At 45.3% G+C, this 15,778-nt stretch overlaps 1 protein-coding gene across 3 annotated transcripts in view; it reads left to right on the top strand.

Annotated features, from left to right (window-relative positions):
* The window catches only part of arhgef33 (Rho guanine nucleotide exchange factor (GEF) 33), a 110,947-nt gene that overhangs the window by 86,856 nt on the left and 8,313 nt on the right, over positions 1-15,778 (top strand). For all 3 annotated transcript variants that reach the window (XM_073869427.1, XM_055171776.2, XM_055171778.2), the window contains 2 exons: positions 12,828-12,954; positions 14,855-14,987. In XM_073869427.1, coding sequence (XP_073725528.1) covers positions 12,828-12,954; positions 14,855-14,987 — 260 coding nt within the window. The remainder of the gene's footprint in view (positions 1-12,827; positions 12,955-14,854; positions 14,988-15,778) is intronic.

The raw sequence follows: 15,778 nt of genomic DNA, 5'->3' as shown, positions 1-15,778 counted from the left end.
TTTAAACTTAGTAGCCGAGAAAACATATTTGTTCCCCGGGCTGGGAGAGGTCCACTGATGAAAGATTGAACTTTCAGTCTTGCAAGTGTTTCAAAAAGTTCATTGAAATCCACCTTAAGGAGCTCAGACTGCTCTTTCCGAATATCATTCTTTCCCACATGTATGACAATCCGACTGACAGACTTATGTTTCATCAGAATGTTGCAAAGTTCCTTGTTAACATCAGAAACCGTTGCACGAGGAAAACAGTATGTACGGGTAGCCTTGCTTTCAAAGTTTCTGATAATATTGTCACCCACTATCAGCGTGTTTGGCTCGGCTGCTGTCTGAGCGGAGCGCCGCTGCCTGTATGATATTGAGCGTCTGTTAGCTCTGTAAGCTACTGACTGATGTGATCTGTGTCCATTAACATTTGGGGATTCTTCACCCAAACTCATTAGTGCTTCAAATCTATTTTCAAGCCGTACAGGGGGTGGTAGAAAACCAATATTGGCTAGTCGAGTTGTACCCATATCTGGGGTAGATGATGCTAATGCAGCAATTTGTGACACTCGTGACAGTCTAATGTCTTGAGCACTTTTGGGTCTCGCACCCTGTTTATGCCATCGGTTTGTGTCCTCAATTACTTTAGGTTTCTCTGAGCTTACTATGACCTGTTTATAAGCATTAGGTTCACAGGACTCACCAGCTTTATGTAGAGGAGGACCACGATGAAGCTCCGCTGTATGTTCTGGCAGGGTCGGCAGCGCTACAAGTAACTTTGTTTCGAGAACCGCAATCTTTTGTAAAAGTCTGTGGCAGTTTGAGCAGCAGGTGGATTGAGATCCAAAAGAAGGCATTTTTTCTTCTTTTCTTCTGTTTGAGTGTGGGCAGCTGTGTTGTCCTGTTTTAGGATTGTCAGCTGCCGGCAATAGCAGACTGGTAGACTGCTATGATAGAAACCCCAAGTTGTTGAATATTCCAAATATCAATATAGTTCCAGGAATTTGTAGTTTTAGTTTGAGAGCCCAATTGTTTAGTTTGAGCACTGTGCTGAACTGCTGGTAGTTGAATCAAAAGATAAAAGCGAAAAAGCAAAAGCGCAAAGCACAGAGTGCAAGTAAAAGCGTCCGAACAGTAGCAAAGCAGGAAGTATATTATTTACTGGCAACATTTTGTTGAAAGTTAAATGAACATTAAACATTTACAAGTCTTTGTCTTTACAGAGTAAAACTAAAAAACAGCATCAAGCAAAACATTCTGGGAAACAAAATCTGAAGCAAAAAACAGAAAAAGGTTGATGCTTTGCAGAATGCTTTGCATGACGCTGTTATTGTATAGTTTTATTCTGTAAAGATAAAGACCTGTTAATATTTAAAATTTATTTAACTTTGAACAAACTCCCGCCAGCAAACAACACAAATTCAAATCCACGGCAAACTACCGGCAACCCAGCTGCAACAACACTGAAATTTCTACGGATTTTTTTACAGTGTAGACTGCACTAACAGATTAACAAGAATTCGGAGCTATCGTTTACAGACTGACAAAAAACACAGAAAGGAGGAGTAAATAGATTGTCATGCCAATGTCCACAGACCACAGGTCACTATCAAGCAGAGGTTTTACTTTCTACTTAAAAGTATTTTTTCAAGTATTTGTATTTTATTCATGGTTTTCTTTGGAAAACATACATTCCAAAGCATATTTTCATAATTTTTACTCTATTACATTTAATATTTAAGTACATTAACGTACTTTTACTCAAGTAAAATTACACAATTTTAATGTAATTAGGTATTAAATCAATTTTAATATGCAATATTAAAAATGCACAATATGATTCTATGGTCACCGGCTAGAGCTTGGACGAACTAGTAGGGCTGTACTCTCGATGTGTGCTTTTTGTATAACTTTTCCGCATCAGATCAGGATATGGAAGTTTTTTTGGTAAATGTTCCTGGGCAAGAAGAGGTACTTTGCGTGGGTTTGGGCGTGTTTATTTCACAGACATGTTTTGTCTTACGAGCACAACGCTGAGCACAAGTGACTACAAATATGACCCACTTTCAATAATGTTTCATGTTTCTACCGATGAAATGTCCCTTTAATACTGTAGCTACTCTTCCTAGAAGTGGCCGCCGAGCCAAGATGACTCCCAAGGCACAACAATTTTTTTGTTAAAAAATGAATATATATAAAATATCCTACAGGATAATGTCAGGTTGACTGTCTGCCAATTGAAGCTCAGTAAAAGGTTTATGCAGCAGGACAATGACCTAAATCCACCACAGACTGGCTTAAGAAAAACAAAATGCACCATTTGATGTGGCCTAGTCAAACCCCAGACCTTAACCTGTGGAATGACCTCACAAGAGTGGTTCACACCAGACTTGTTGAAGTGGTTTTATAAAGGGGAATTGGCAAAAAGATGTGCAGGTCTTATTCGAAACTACTGAAAATGCTTGTTCAAAGTAATTGCTGCCAAAGGAGGTTCAACAAGCTATTAAATCGTCTCGGTTACGTATGTAACCCACGTTCCCTGAAGGAAGGGAACGGAGACGTCACGCCGTGACCGACAAATTGGGAACTCGCTTAGAGAGACCAATCTGCTTCGTAAACTACTAAAACGCCAATGAACTTTGCATTGAGATATTTGCATAATGCTGGCCCCGCCCTGCCAGGTGCGTATATAAGCCGCAGGTGCAAATATGGAAATTAGCTTGGTTTCGCTGAGAAAGCCGGAAAGTGTGACCGACCAATAAACAGCAGGGAGCAGCCCTGTGGCGACGGGACGTGACGTCTCCGTTCCCTTCCTTCAGGGAACGTGGGTTACATACGTAACATACGTAAACGAGACGTTCCCTGAAGGAAGGGAACGGAGACGTCACGTTGTGACCGACGAATTGGGAATCCCTACCAAAACGCCACTGAGGGCCGACCTCTTCCAGTGTCTGCGTAAAGTCCTCCGGTTCCACTTAAGGATAAGGAGAATTAGGTTTTAAGGCAGAAGGCCGGGCACAAGATGTTCCTTTAACCCCACAGTAGTGCCAGCGACTGGGAAGCGCCCTATCTGAGCGGTATAGGAACGCTGCGGAAGCCACCGCCCCGTTAAGGGCTATTGGTGGGCGAAAGTCAACCGTAGTTGAGGTATAAATGACAGCCGTGGCTGTGTAAGCAAAGCAGTGCTCTGCTGAGGGAAACGTGGGCTAGTAGGATTAACCCCACGGAAAAATACTCACAAAGGAACCCGGTGGGACGCAATGTGGATGCCCGAGCCAAACACAGGTTCGCGAGGATGCAGCTAGTGACAGGCTGGCAGCGGATGCTCCGCAACATCAGGCTGCCAAGGCAGCGGAGGAAGACAAAACAAATTATTACGCATTTTTGCCTTGATGGCCTTCCATACTGAGCTCAGTTTGGAGCAGCAGTCGGAGGCTGCAAGCCGACCTGCGAGCCTGTTCTCCGTGCTTCCCCTAACGAGGAAAGAACACGAGAGGAGACAGGCTCGACACGAACACTGTAAAACCTAATGAACGTGTTAGGTGTCGCCCAACCAGCAGCTCTGCAGATGTCTGTTAGCAAGGAACCATGCATGAGTGCCCAAAATGAGGCAACACTTCTAGTAGAGTGAGCTCTCAAATTAAATAGACAAGGAATGCCCTGCAGATTATAAGCAAGGGCGATAGTATCAACTATCCAATGAGACATCCTCTGCTTAGTGACAGCTTTCCCTCTCTGCTGACCACCGTAACAAACAAAGAGCTGATCTGAAGTCCTGAGGCTTTGTGTGCGATCCACGTAGAGGGGTAACGCTTGTACGGGACATAATAAAGCCATGGTTGGGTCTACCTCCTCCGGGGGCAGCGCTTGCAAGCTCAACATCAGATCTCTGAAGGGAGTGGTGGGAACTTTGGGCACGTAGCCTGGTCTGGGTCTCAGAGAGACAGCAGGACCAAACTGAAGGCACGAATCGTCAACAGAGAATGCATGTAAATCCCCTACTCTCATTACGGAGGCCAATGCTAGCAGGGTCAGAGTTTTCATTTACAAAAACTTCAAACTCGCAGACTGCAAAGGCTCGAACGTGGGACCTGTAGGGCTTCAGCACCATGGACAGGTCTCAGGGAGGAATAGAGGGAGGGCGCAAGGGGTTTAGCCTGCGAGCGCCTCTTAAAATCTAATAACCAAATCATGCTGGCCACTGATCTGCCGTTGATAAGTAAGTGATGAGCAGAAATAGCGGCGATATCAACTTTAATGGTGGAGGGACAGCCTACGCTCCAAACGGTGTTGAAGATATGAAAGCACAATGTTAATGAGGCATTCTCGGGGGTCCTTGCGTTGCGAAGAACACCAGGTGACGAAAAGGTTCCATGTAAGCGCGTAAGCCCGTCCTGTGGACGGTGCTCGTACCGCGTCGATGGTGTTAGATACCGCTTGCGATAAATCACCTAAACTTTGCGCGCGCTGAACGACCATACATGGAGATTCCACCGGTCGGGGCACGGGTGCCTAATGTGCCCCCTCCTTGAGAAAGAAAGTCCTTCCTCATGGGAATCCGCCAGGGAGGGCTGTCGAGAGGAGCATTAACTCTGGAAACCAATTCCTGATCGTCCGGTAAGGCGCGACCAGTAAAGGGCTCTACTCATCCTGCCTGACCTACACAGCGTCTGTGCGATAAAGCTCACTGGAGGGAATGCATATTTGCGCATCCCCCACGGCCAGCTGTGTGCCGACGCATCCACGCCGAGGCTGCCCTCGGTTAGTGAATAAAAACCGGCGACAGTGGGTATCGTCCGGCGACGCAAATAGATATATCTGCACATGACCAAACTTCTTCGAAATTAGCTGAACCGTCTGAGGGCGGAGTCGCCATTCGCCGGGGTGCGCAGCTCGGGAAGCGCGTCTGCCACTGTATTGAGCGTACCCGGGATGTAAATGGCACGAAGGGACCTCAGATGCTTCTGACTCCAAAGGAGGAGATGACGAGCGAGATGCGACAGGTGACGAGAGCGCAAAAACCGCCTTAACGGTAAATAACGCAACAGTCGCAATGTTGTCGGTGTCGGCTAATACATCCTTCCCTCGCATCTTCATAGCGGAGCGTACAAGTCCCAGATATACAGCGCACTGCTCGCAGCAGTTGGGGTGCTATGCACACCCCTGAGACTGCAAGCCCATCATACGTGGCTGCTCATCCCGTGCTGGGGGCATCGCATGCTACAGAATGCCAGGAGACCCGACTCAGGGGCATATCTTGCTCTCAGAAATGCTGGGTCTGACCACGGGGTAAAATAGAAATTACACGCAGGTGTAATGGTTACACAGTGTATGCCGTTGCGCCACGCTCTCCTCGAGACTCGATCGTAAAACCAACGCTGAAGCGGTCTCATATGAAGCAGCTCAAGCAGTGTCACAGCCGCAGCTGCTGCCATATGTCCAGGAGCTTCTGAAATTGTTTCAGAGGGACCGCGTTCTTCCCTCGAACTAAACCGAGGCAAGTCAGAATAGACTGGGTGTGCCCTCTTATAAAACACCCCAATAAATCGATCGAGTCTATTTCCATACTGAGAAAAGGATCCTCTGCACGGGGCAAAGTTGCTCTTTTCCCAGTTGACCTGATGACTTAAACGAGCGAGATGCCGAATCATTAAATCTCTGTGTTCGCACACGTCTGCCAAGAACGAGCTATTATAAGTTGCCGTAAATATAAGCAGAATGCGAACAACGCTCTCTCTCTCTGAGATTTTAATGCCGTGACTAGCACTTTCATGGAGACACGGGGAGAGAGAGACAGCTCGAATGGTATACTTCAGGGGTTCTCAAAGTCCGGACCCGACGGGAACTTGATCCGGACCCGTGTCCACTTCATATTACAAGTGCATTAATTTATATGTGATTGATTAAATGTGTGCATTTGCTACTTGTAAGGTTTTGTTCTGTGTTTGCTTGTATTCTGTGTATTTTTGTTATTTGAACTTGTATTTTGTTATTCTGCTCTTTTCGGACTTTTATTTTGAAATCATCATGCCATGTCACGCTTCACACTTCCTGTTTGTGTTTGTATATAAGTCACTTCCTGTTCACCTGTTCCCTGCTGATTAATGCTTAGCCCAACCAACCTGTTAGCCTGTCTGTACCTGTCTCTTGTGTTTTTGATCTTGTTACCTGTATCTGCATCTGTTCCTGTTTTGACCTGTGCCTGTTTTTGGATCTGTGATTGAACTCTGCTTGCCCTGAACCCTAGCCTGTATTTGGATTTACGCTTTGGATTTGCCCTACTGGATTTGTTGGCTGGCCCTTATTGGGATTTTATACAATAAACACCTTTTGCATATGGATTCCCCTTCTCTTCGCTTTCATTAAAGCCACCCACGTTACAGAATAATCAGCCATAACCCGGATCCAGCGAAGGTTAGTAACTTCCCACCAGCAACATGAAACCCATTTTTGCACTACTAGAACTCCGCCAGAACCACCACCGTATTGAGGATTATGTGAGTGATTTTCTGGAATTGTCTAATCAAGTACATTATGATGAGGAAACATTGAAACCGATTTTTTACAATGCTCTTGATGAACATTTACGTTTATGTATGCCCCATGATATGTCTGCCTGGTCCCTGGAGAGTTATATTGACTTTGCTCTATTGTTATGTGGCTCTCCATTCACGGTGGGTGTTGTGGATAGCAAACCAGAGGCTATTCACAACACGCCATGTCATGCCTGTTTGGTCCAAGCCTGTTCCTAAAATGGCCGCCACCATGCTTGCTCCCAAAATGACCGCCACCCTGCCTGTCCCTAAAATGGCCGCCACCCTGCCTTTTCCCAAAATGGCCGCCATCCTGCCTGTTTCTACACCTGCACCTGTTTGTGAGAGAGCTACCGTCAACCCAGCACCTGTGCTTCAGAGGGCCATCGCCACCACCACACCTGCACTTAGGAGAGCTATTATTCACCCTGCACCTGTCGTGAAGATGGCCGCCATGCCTGAATCTACCGCTGAGGTATGTCTCCTGGACTATAGACTCTCAGAATTTGCCATAGCCCTGTGGTGCGTTTGGTCTGCCGTTTGCTCTGGTATTTCCCATGTTTCTCAAGGCCCTGAACCCGAACCCCTGGACTCATCAGATCTGCCTGATTCATCCGACTCATCCGATTCATCTGATTCATCCGACTGCTCTGATTCACTCGACTCCTATAACTCATCTGATCTGCCTGACTCATCTGATCTGCCCGACTCATCTGATCTGCCCGACTCATCTGATCTGCCCGACTCATCTGATCTGCCCGACTCATCTGATCTGCCCGACTCATCTGATCTGCCCGACTCATCTGATCTGCCCGACTCATCTGATCTGCCCGACTCATCTGATCTGCCCGACTCATCTGATCTGCCCGACTCATCTGATCTGCCCGACTCATCGGATTTGTCTGTCCTGCCTGATTCACCGGTCCCGTCCAATTCATCCGATTCACCTGGCTCAAAGGACTCATCTGGTTCACCTTCTGGGACATCGCCACCTTTGACAGTGGAAGCTTTCCCAAGTTTTTTTTTGGGGGGGGGGTAGTACCCGGACACAGGAAGGAGGCAGAGGACACCAAGGCGGAGGCTGAAGTGTGCTCGGACCCTTCCTCTCCTTGTGTTCCAGGTCTATTCCTGCCCCATAATATAGCTCCATGTCTGCACAATGATCCAGGTCCAAGCCTGCCCCATGACCCAGGTCCAAGCCTGCCCCATGACCCAGGTCCCAGCCTGCCTCATGACCCAGGCCCGCATCTGCCCCATGTTCCTGGACCATCCTGGCCATATGACCCAGGACCTCTCCTGAACTGCCCTGCCTTCGCCAAGAGGTCCTGGCCCGCCCGCCCACCCTCTATTGGACTTTATTATGTGTATGTTGGGCTCCGGGAGTCGCCCTTTAGAGGGGGGGTTCTGTAAGGTTTTGTTCTGTGTTTGCTTGTATTCTGTGTATTTTTGTTATTTGAACTTGTATTTTGTTACTGTGCTCTGTTCGGACTTTTATTTTGAAATCATCATGCCATGTCACGCTTTACACTTCCTGTTTGTATATAAGGCACTTCCTGTTCACCTGTTCCCTGCTGATTAATGCTTAGCCCAACCAACCTGTTAGCCTGTCTGTACCTGTCTCTTGTGTTTTTGATCTTGTTACCTGTATCTGCATCTGTTCCTGTTTTGACCTGTGCCTGTTTTTGGATCTGTGATTGAACTCTGCCTGCCCTGAACTATTGCATGTTTTTTGGATTACGATTTTGGATCTCCCTTATTGGATATGTTTGCTGGCCCTTTTTGGGATTTTTCTAATAAACACCTTTTGCAAATGGATTCACCTTCTCACTCGCTTTCTTTAAAGCAACACCCGTTACACTACTTTACAAATGCATATTAAACTTGTAAACCATTCGTTTAGTTTTTTTCTTTTTAGATTTAAGGGTATTCCTGGTCCGAAAATAAAACAAGTTATTTAAAAATTTCCTGTGTGACCCTGTAGCCATCACACCCAGATATTAAGCACAGATACTTCATGTACTACGACTTTTGATCAGTAAATCCTTATCGATCTAAAATCACTGTTGGTTTGAGTCGTTTAAAACATGCATTTGAAAAAGCAACACTCGTCAAACATAATCTTTATACATATTCTTTATTATCATGAAAATACCTGAAAAGGTTTGAAGAACAGCAATATAAATATATCCTTAAGACATTTCCTGGAGCTGCGTGTGTCTGGTTCTTCGTCTGCAGCGCATATTGAGTTTCTGCACGAGAGCGCCCCCTGGCTTATGGATGTAGCGTCATTTCATCGTAATTCATTGAGAACTGAACTACCAACCACACTTTTTTTGCCACGGTTTATGCGGTTTATCTGATGGAGAACAAACTATGCCATTTCTCTAATTAGGTTGCTCTGTATTTTGCACCTGGTTACTTTTGGCATATTTCTTGTGTTTATGTTTAAAAAAAATTTTTTACTTTAAATGCAAAATACACTTATGTTTTTCCCAAACTGTTGTGTTAATTTGTTTTATAAACAAATGATTTACATAAAGTTTTTCCGGACCAATGAAAATGATGAGAATTCAGATTTGGACCTTTGAATGTAAACTTTGAGAACCCCTGGTGTGCTTAGTATTAATATACCCACCCGCAGAGCAAAAAACGGTCTAAGGCAAGGGGAGATGGACACATGAAGTACACGTCTACAAGTCTAAGGCTGCAAACCGATCTGAATATTGAAATACGAGCCTCGGCGTATCACCCTAAAGGATCACATTTGTAGAGCCGGTGCGTAAATAAATCGGTCGTAACCCGCCGCATATTTTGGGTACTATGAGATAAAGGCTGGAAAAACCCTACCATCATCTCGGTAAGAGGGACCGGCTCAAAACGTCCTTCGCCAGCAGGACATCGACTTTTGCACGCAGTACATGTGCATCAGACGCTTTCACTATAGTGAAACGAATGCCCGAGAATTTGGGGGAGTGCCGGTAATTGTATTTCGTAACCGAGGCGGATAGTGCGTAAAACCCAACGAGACGGGCTGGGAACTGAAGCGAAGCATCCAGGGCCTGTACAAGGAGAATTAACGACACTACCAAAGTACCCGCGGTGGGGCAGCGAAGTGAGACAGGTAGGCCTGTAGACAGTATGTGTGTGTGTGACACTGACCTGAGCCCGCTAAGGGTGACGGTCGTCTGGTCTCCTGCGCGGAGAGCGCAGACTCCGGAAAACACCCGCTGGCGATAGAGGAGAGGTAGGGTGAGATATTGTGTGCCCGCTCATGGCTCTCTCGATCCTCCGGAGACCTGGAGAGGGAAGAGGAATGCACTCTTACGTGTGGTTAAGTGGGTACCGGCTGGACAGCCGGTGGAACAGATGTAAACCAAGGATTTTCCACCCGACCCTCTACCGGGGGAAGGAGCGAATCACCGTCTCCTGAAGAGTGATCATCTGCCACTCCGGGTCGCCCGTCTCTGGCCACTTAAACTCCCGATTTTCATGGGAAGCGGCTAAGCGGGCGGGGTGAGCTGCTGACGACCGGTTCCCCTGCGCTGCCTAGATGGGGTCCGAGGAGTGGAACGGAGGTGGCCGCGCAGGACGCCGACGGCGAGAGGCAGACTGAGGAGCCGGCATTGGAGGACCAAGGGCAGCTCTCTTCTGCCGGGGCACGACTTAGGAGATCGCCTCAGTCTGCGCAGCGGAGCTGTACGACTCCCCAGGCTCGCCGAAGAGGCCGGTCTGTGAGACAGGAGCATTCAGGAAGTTGTTCTTGTCTGCGTCCGTCATGTAAGCCAGACACAGCCAAAGGTGGCGATCTTGAACCACTGTGGTGGATATCACACGACTGAAGGTCGTGGCCTCCCTCGTAAATCTCTAAAGCCTTCGCTTGGTGAACCTGCAGCAACGTTATTGCGTGCAGGGCTGAAGCCGCGTCTCCGCATGCCTGATGGGCAGCGCCCATAACCGGACGACTGTCTATACAAACACGGGAGGTAAGGGTTGGGTGGTCCCTCCAGGAATGCGGCTGCATCGCAACCCCCCGCTCCACTGAAGGGGTCCCTGCCCTTAGCGGCTCCGTTGGTGAGGAAGGTGAGGGGTGAAAGCTGAACGGCCGAGATGGCCACAAATCACGTCAGCTCTTCATTCCGTCGGGAAAGGCAGGCACAGGAGGTGAGGACCGTAGAGGCCCAGGCAGCTCCGAAGTACCAATCATGTGGGCGGGACGGTTTGGGCGGAGAGGGGTTAACCCCTCCCAGACAGCAGACAACTCTGGGCCGGATCCGCACCGGATCAGCGCCAGAGCTGTTGACTTCGGCACAGATCCGGAGCGGATCCAGACCAGAGTCGTTTGCTGTCTGGGCTCCAACTGTACCGTTTCCGCCGCGAGCGGGCACGGCCGCCATCTCCGGGACGACTCCGCCTTGGAGGGGAAAAATGGGCACCCCTCTGATGCTGCAGAAGTGACGGGACCAGAAGGAGGTCCAATGGATTTGGCAGAAATCGTAGAACGCGATTCTGCAGTCTCCACCGGAGCCTCAACCGGCTGAGGATGAGAAGGCTGGTAGGTGAAGGACGCATCCTCCGTCCTACTCAGCGTAGTGATGCGAAGAGCACTGCAAAGGCGCGGACATCGTTCCCATAGAAACGACAGTCGTCTCCGCAATCCAAGAAGGGTTATGCTCTCACAGAGAGAAACAAAAACTCTTCACGAACGCAGCCTCGGAGTACTCGATGCCCAAGCACGAAGACAGCGCTCATGACCGTCACTGGAGCCCTTATACTTCTCGCATCCAAGATCGCACGGATGTAAAGCTATCCTGAAAAGGACGCTGATCTCCGAATATACGAGAGAGTGGCTGTCTTTAAAAAGACACAGAGCTCTCACGTATCACTCTTTAGGGAAATCACTCTTTAGGTGCTCAGCTGATGATGCGCACAGGGAGAGGCAACGCACACACTAAACTCAAAACAAAAAAGATGCAGAGCAGTGGAATACTGCGAGTGTCCGCTGTGTCAGTACTGCTTGTCAATCAACTTCAGCAACCGTTCCCAGAAGAGCAAGTACACTCAAAAAAATGAACTTTCGCCTTTGTCCGTTTTACTTAATCCTTTCATATTGTGATTACTTAAAAAATTTAATTTAACAACGTGAACTTAATTTAATCGAGTTTATTCAACAAAAAGGTGTGTCTTGTCAGCTTTACTTAAAAATTATTTGTTCAGCCAACATAACAGTGTTGTGTAAAATTAACAGATTAATAAAACCAATACAGACTGGTATCTCATTGGCTAATGATGTTGCAGTGTATTATGGGTAATTGTTGTTGTTCTGCCACCCTCTTGCAGAAGTGTAGCACCATTAGATAGGTACCTGTGGCCAACTATGAGTGAATTAACTTGTTCTGATATATTATTAGAACAAAAACAAACAAATTAATGGTTTGAAATGTAACATTTCGTTTCAAATATATTTGTGATGTACTTGATAAGTTATAATTAAAAGGCTTATATGATTAGTTGTCTTAAGCAGCTGCACTATGATTGATTGATTGATTGATTGATTGATTCAGTGTTAAGGAGTTATTAGATAAAAGGGGTGGAGTTTATAAAATGACATTTTTCAATTTTTTGTCATCATTAATTAAATTTTTTATGTACAATCAACTCAACTATTGTTTGTTAAGTTTACTTAATATTCTTTTGTTAAATGAACTTAATTATTGTTCGTTGAGTTTACTTAACAAATTATGTGGAACCTGTTGACAAAATATTTTTAAGTAAATCCAACATTTCATTTTTTTGAGTGCAGCTTCTCAGTAGCAGATAATGCTGGCTTTCGAAGCGAAAAAGCTAATTTCCATATTTGCACATGCGGCTTATATATGCACCTGGCTGGGCGGCGCCAGCATTATGCAAATATCTCAATGCCAAGTTCATTGGCGTTTTAGTAGTTAACGAAGCAGATTGTTCTCTCTAAGCGAGTTCCCAATTCGTCGGTCACGACGTGATGTCGTAGTGACCGACTGAAAGGGAACCAAGGGTTCACTTACATTTTCCTTCAGCACTATGAATGTTTAATAGGTGTTTTCAAAACAGACACAAGAAACTAGAATTATTTGTGTGTTGTGAGTTTATGCACATTGTGTTTGTCTATTGTTGTGACCTAGATGAGGATCAGATCACATTTTATGGCCAATCACTGTAGAAAACCAGTTTATTCTTAGGGGTTAACTTTTATTGCAACTGTAGATTCTGAATTGCAAATTTTCAATGTAATCCCAGACTTTTGAACAGTCCTAAAACATTACATGTGTGTTTCAGCTCAGAGGCAGGCAGCAGCGCTGGAGTTGTTAGAGTCTGAGAGACTCTATGTGTCGTATTTGTCACTCCTTCTAAAGGCCAACATCTCTTATAATGGCTCAGAGAGCATCAACCTCAAAGAAATACAGTAACTATGAATCTTTCACACATACATAGGGCAAATTAAGGTAAATTGTTGTGAGCCACAATTTACTTTTGAATGTCAAAAAGATGCACTTAAACTTGCACTTTGTACTTAAAATGACTCTAACAAACAATGGGGAGGATAATCGCACAGATAACTTATGGAATTACACAACATGGCTCAAATAACATACATTTAATTTACCCCTTCTATAGACAATTAAGTAAACTAAGTCTAGTGCTAGGCGGTTTCCTGTTTTGACACAGAAAACATGGTTTAGTAAGGGCCAGATTTACCAACAGCTTGCGTCAGCGCAAACCATAATTTTGGCGTTAAATAATACAGTCTGGATTTACTTAAGACGCGCAGTGGATAATTTGCGCTAAAAAGGTGTGGTCTATTTTTTTTGCGACAGACATTATTGTATATGCATTTCTAGGAGTTTCTCTTTTAGACCCAAAATGTATGGGAAGAGAGTAATTTAAAGGATTCACGCAATGCGATTCACTAAGGTTTGCACGTGTGATATTACTGGTATTTGCGCTATTATATAACAAGGAAAAAAGCATGTCTTAAAGGGACAGTAAGTAGGGTTTTACGTGTCTTATTAATCAAAATCATTGTCTTTATTCATAAATATGTCCTCGTTGGTGTCAAATGACCTCTGCCAGTGATCTGACTTTTCTTTGTAAGCTTAGAATTTCTTCTCTTTACTTACATTGAACGGGTAAGTCCAAGGAGGTTTCCATGTCATTCCGCCATACTGATAAACTGAAAATAGCAGAGAGGGACAAAAAGCACTAGCCTACCAACGCGTTTCCACAACGTGTTTTCATTCAGAACACGTGAAGTAGCTGAAACGCACAAGGAAATCAGTGATAACATAACGACTACCGTAGTTGCAACACGCATTTGGAAAAGTGAGGCGCTAGTGAGCAATTTTCGTTTGAATGCAAAATACAATTTCACCACTAGATGGGGGTAAATCCTACTTATTGTCCCTTTAAATCATTTTGCTCTTGAAATGGCAGCAATTGTAGTTTATAGGAGAAGGCTTGGCAGAGATCAGAAAGTGTGTGGTACAAGGCAGCGGATTTTTTTCCATACATAACAGTTTATTTAGAATCCCAGATGAACATATTATTTAAAAAATGCAGTTTGCCAAGCCATGTTATTTTTTGTATTTGCCGGAGGAAATAAAAGAGGAGTCACTAGGAGAAGTCACACAATAGCAGGTGTTTCAAAACTTCTTGTAAACCTTCATCTTTTTGTCCTACAGTTCTTTTCAGTGTGCTATGGCTTCATTAGCTGAGATGTCCATGGTGCTGAACTCAAGGGCATTAAGTGTTAGTAGATCACCCACAACTCATCAGCTCTGCTTATTTGCGACCCTGAACTAATTTCTTCTTTAGGTAAATTGCGTTGGTCATTATGGAAATCAGCTGTTGCGCCTGTGTTATTTAATTTGCGCCTTGTTAGTAAATAACACGCAGATATAACCACTCCCATCACGCTTTTTTTTGGAATTGCGCTCTCGCACTAATTTGCCCCGTTAAGTAAATCTGGCCCTAAGGGTTCTTTGTAGCAAATACCATTTCTGGTTCCCTTAAGAATCTTTTAAGGAAAATAGCAAATTCTTTCTTTTTATAGAGGGAAAAACCTTTTCTCCGCTACAAAGAATCTTTTGAGCAACACAAAGGTTCTGTGGATGTTGAAGGTTCTTTATGTAACCATACAGCCAAAGACAATTTTAGGGATTTTTATTTTATTTATATACACACACACAACTTCAAAAGATTGATATTCCCTTCTCTTATTAAATGTTAGTTATATATGCATATACATATCTGATGAGTGCAACAAGTAAAATGGTGTTTTAAGATGCATTTTTTTCTCCTCTCAGGCCTTTCCCCTCCACTCTGCGTTTCTTAATTCAGCAGCACCTGGAACTCTTACACCTCCTCCAAGAGAGAGTTCTGAAGAGCCATTTGCAGGGCATCATGGGTGATGTTTTCCTAAGGCTCACCAGCAAAAATGTAAAAAAAACTGTGTCAAACATTTTAGAAACATGTCAAAGTAGTTAAGATAAGATACATTAAATGTCAAAGAATTAGTAATAATAACCACTATGTAAGGATTTCTTTAAGCATACAATTAAGCTTGATCACATGCCTTCTCTGAAATGTGAGTTTACAAGACACCTGGGGAGACAATCAACAGGGGACCAATGAACAAAAGGACTACAAAATGACTGTAAAAATGAGACAGGAAACAGGTACTCAAAAACCCATGAAAAGTCTATGAAACACAGAACATAATCATGACATAACCCCTCCCGGAGTGGCTTCTAGAGGTTCCTAAATAAATGTCCAGGGGGAGGGACAGTGGACCAGGCCATTTAATTGGCAGAGGTCCTGGAGAGCAGGACAATGCAAGCAGGGTTGGAAGCCAGGGCAGAATAGCAGTGGTGAAGCCAGGATGGCATCAGCAGAGCAGGTAACCTGGGAGACGCCGGCAGGTATCCGGGGAGCAGGAAGTCAGGGTGCCGGTGGTGACAGGAACCAAGGAGGAAATGAAGACCAGTGTGGTTTTGGTCGCGGCAGGAGCCAGGGTGGAAATAGAAACCAGTGTGGTGCCAATGGCTACACGAACCTGGACAGAGATAGAGACACAAAACAGAGAGAGGCCATCTTGGCCAGGTTAGAGAGCATGGGGAAATCTGGATCTGCCATCTTGGCTGGGACAAAGATCACAGTGAACTCGCGATCGGCCATCTTGACTGGGACAGAGAGCACAGTTAACTGGGCAATGGCCATCTTGGCTAGGG

Source organism: Misgurnus anguillicaudatus, chromosome 7, assembly GCF_027580225.2.
Source record: "Misgurnus anguillicaudatus chromosome 7, ASM2758022v2, whole genome shotgun sequence".
NCBI classification, from domain to species: Eukaryota; Metazoa; Chordata; class Actinopteri; order Cypriniformes; family Cobitidae; genus Misgurnus; species Misgurnus anguillicaudatus.
The sequence above is the reverse complement of the archived record's forward strand: the minus strand, read 5'-3'. Positions and strand labels throughout refer to the sequence as shown.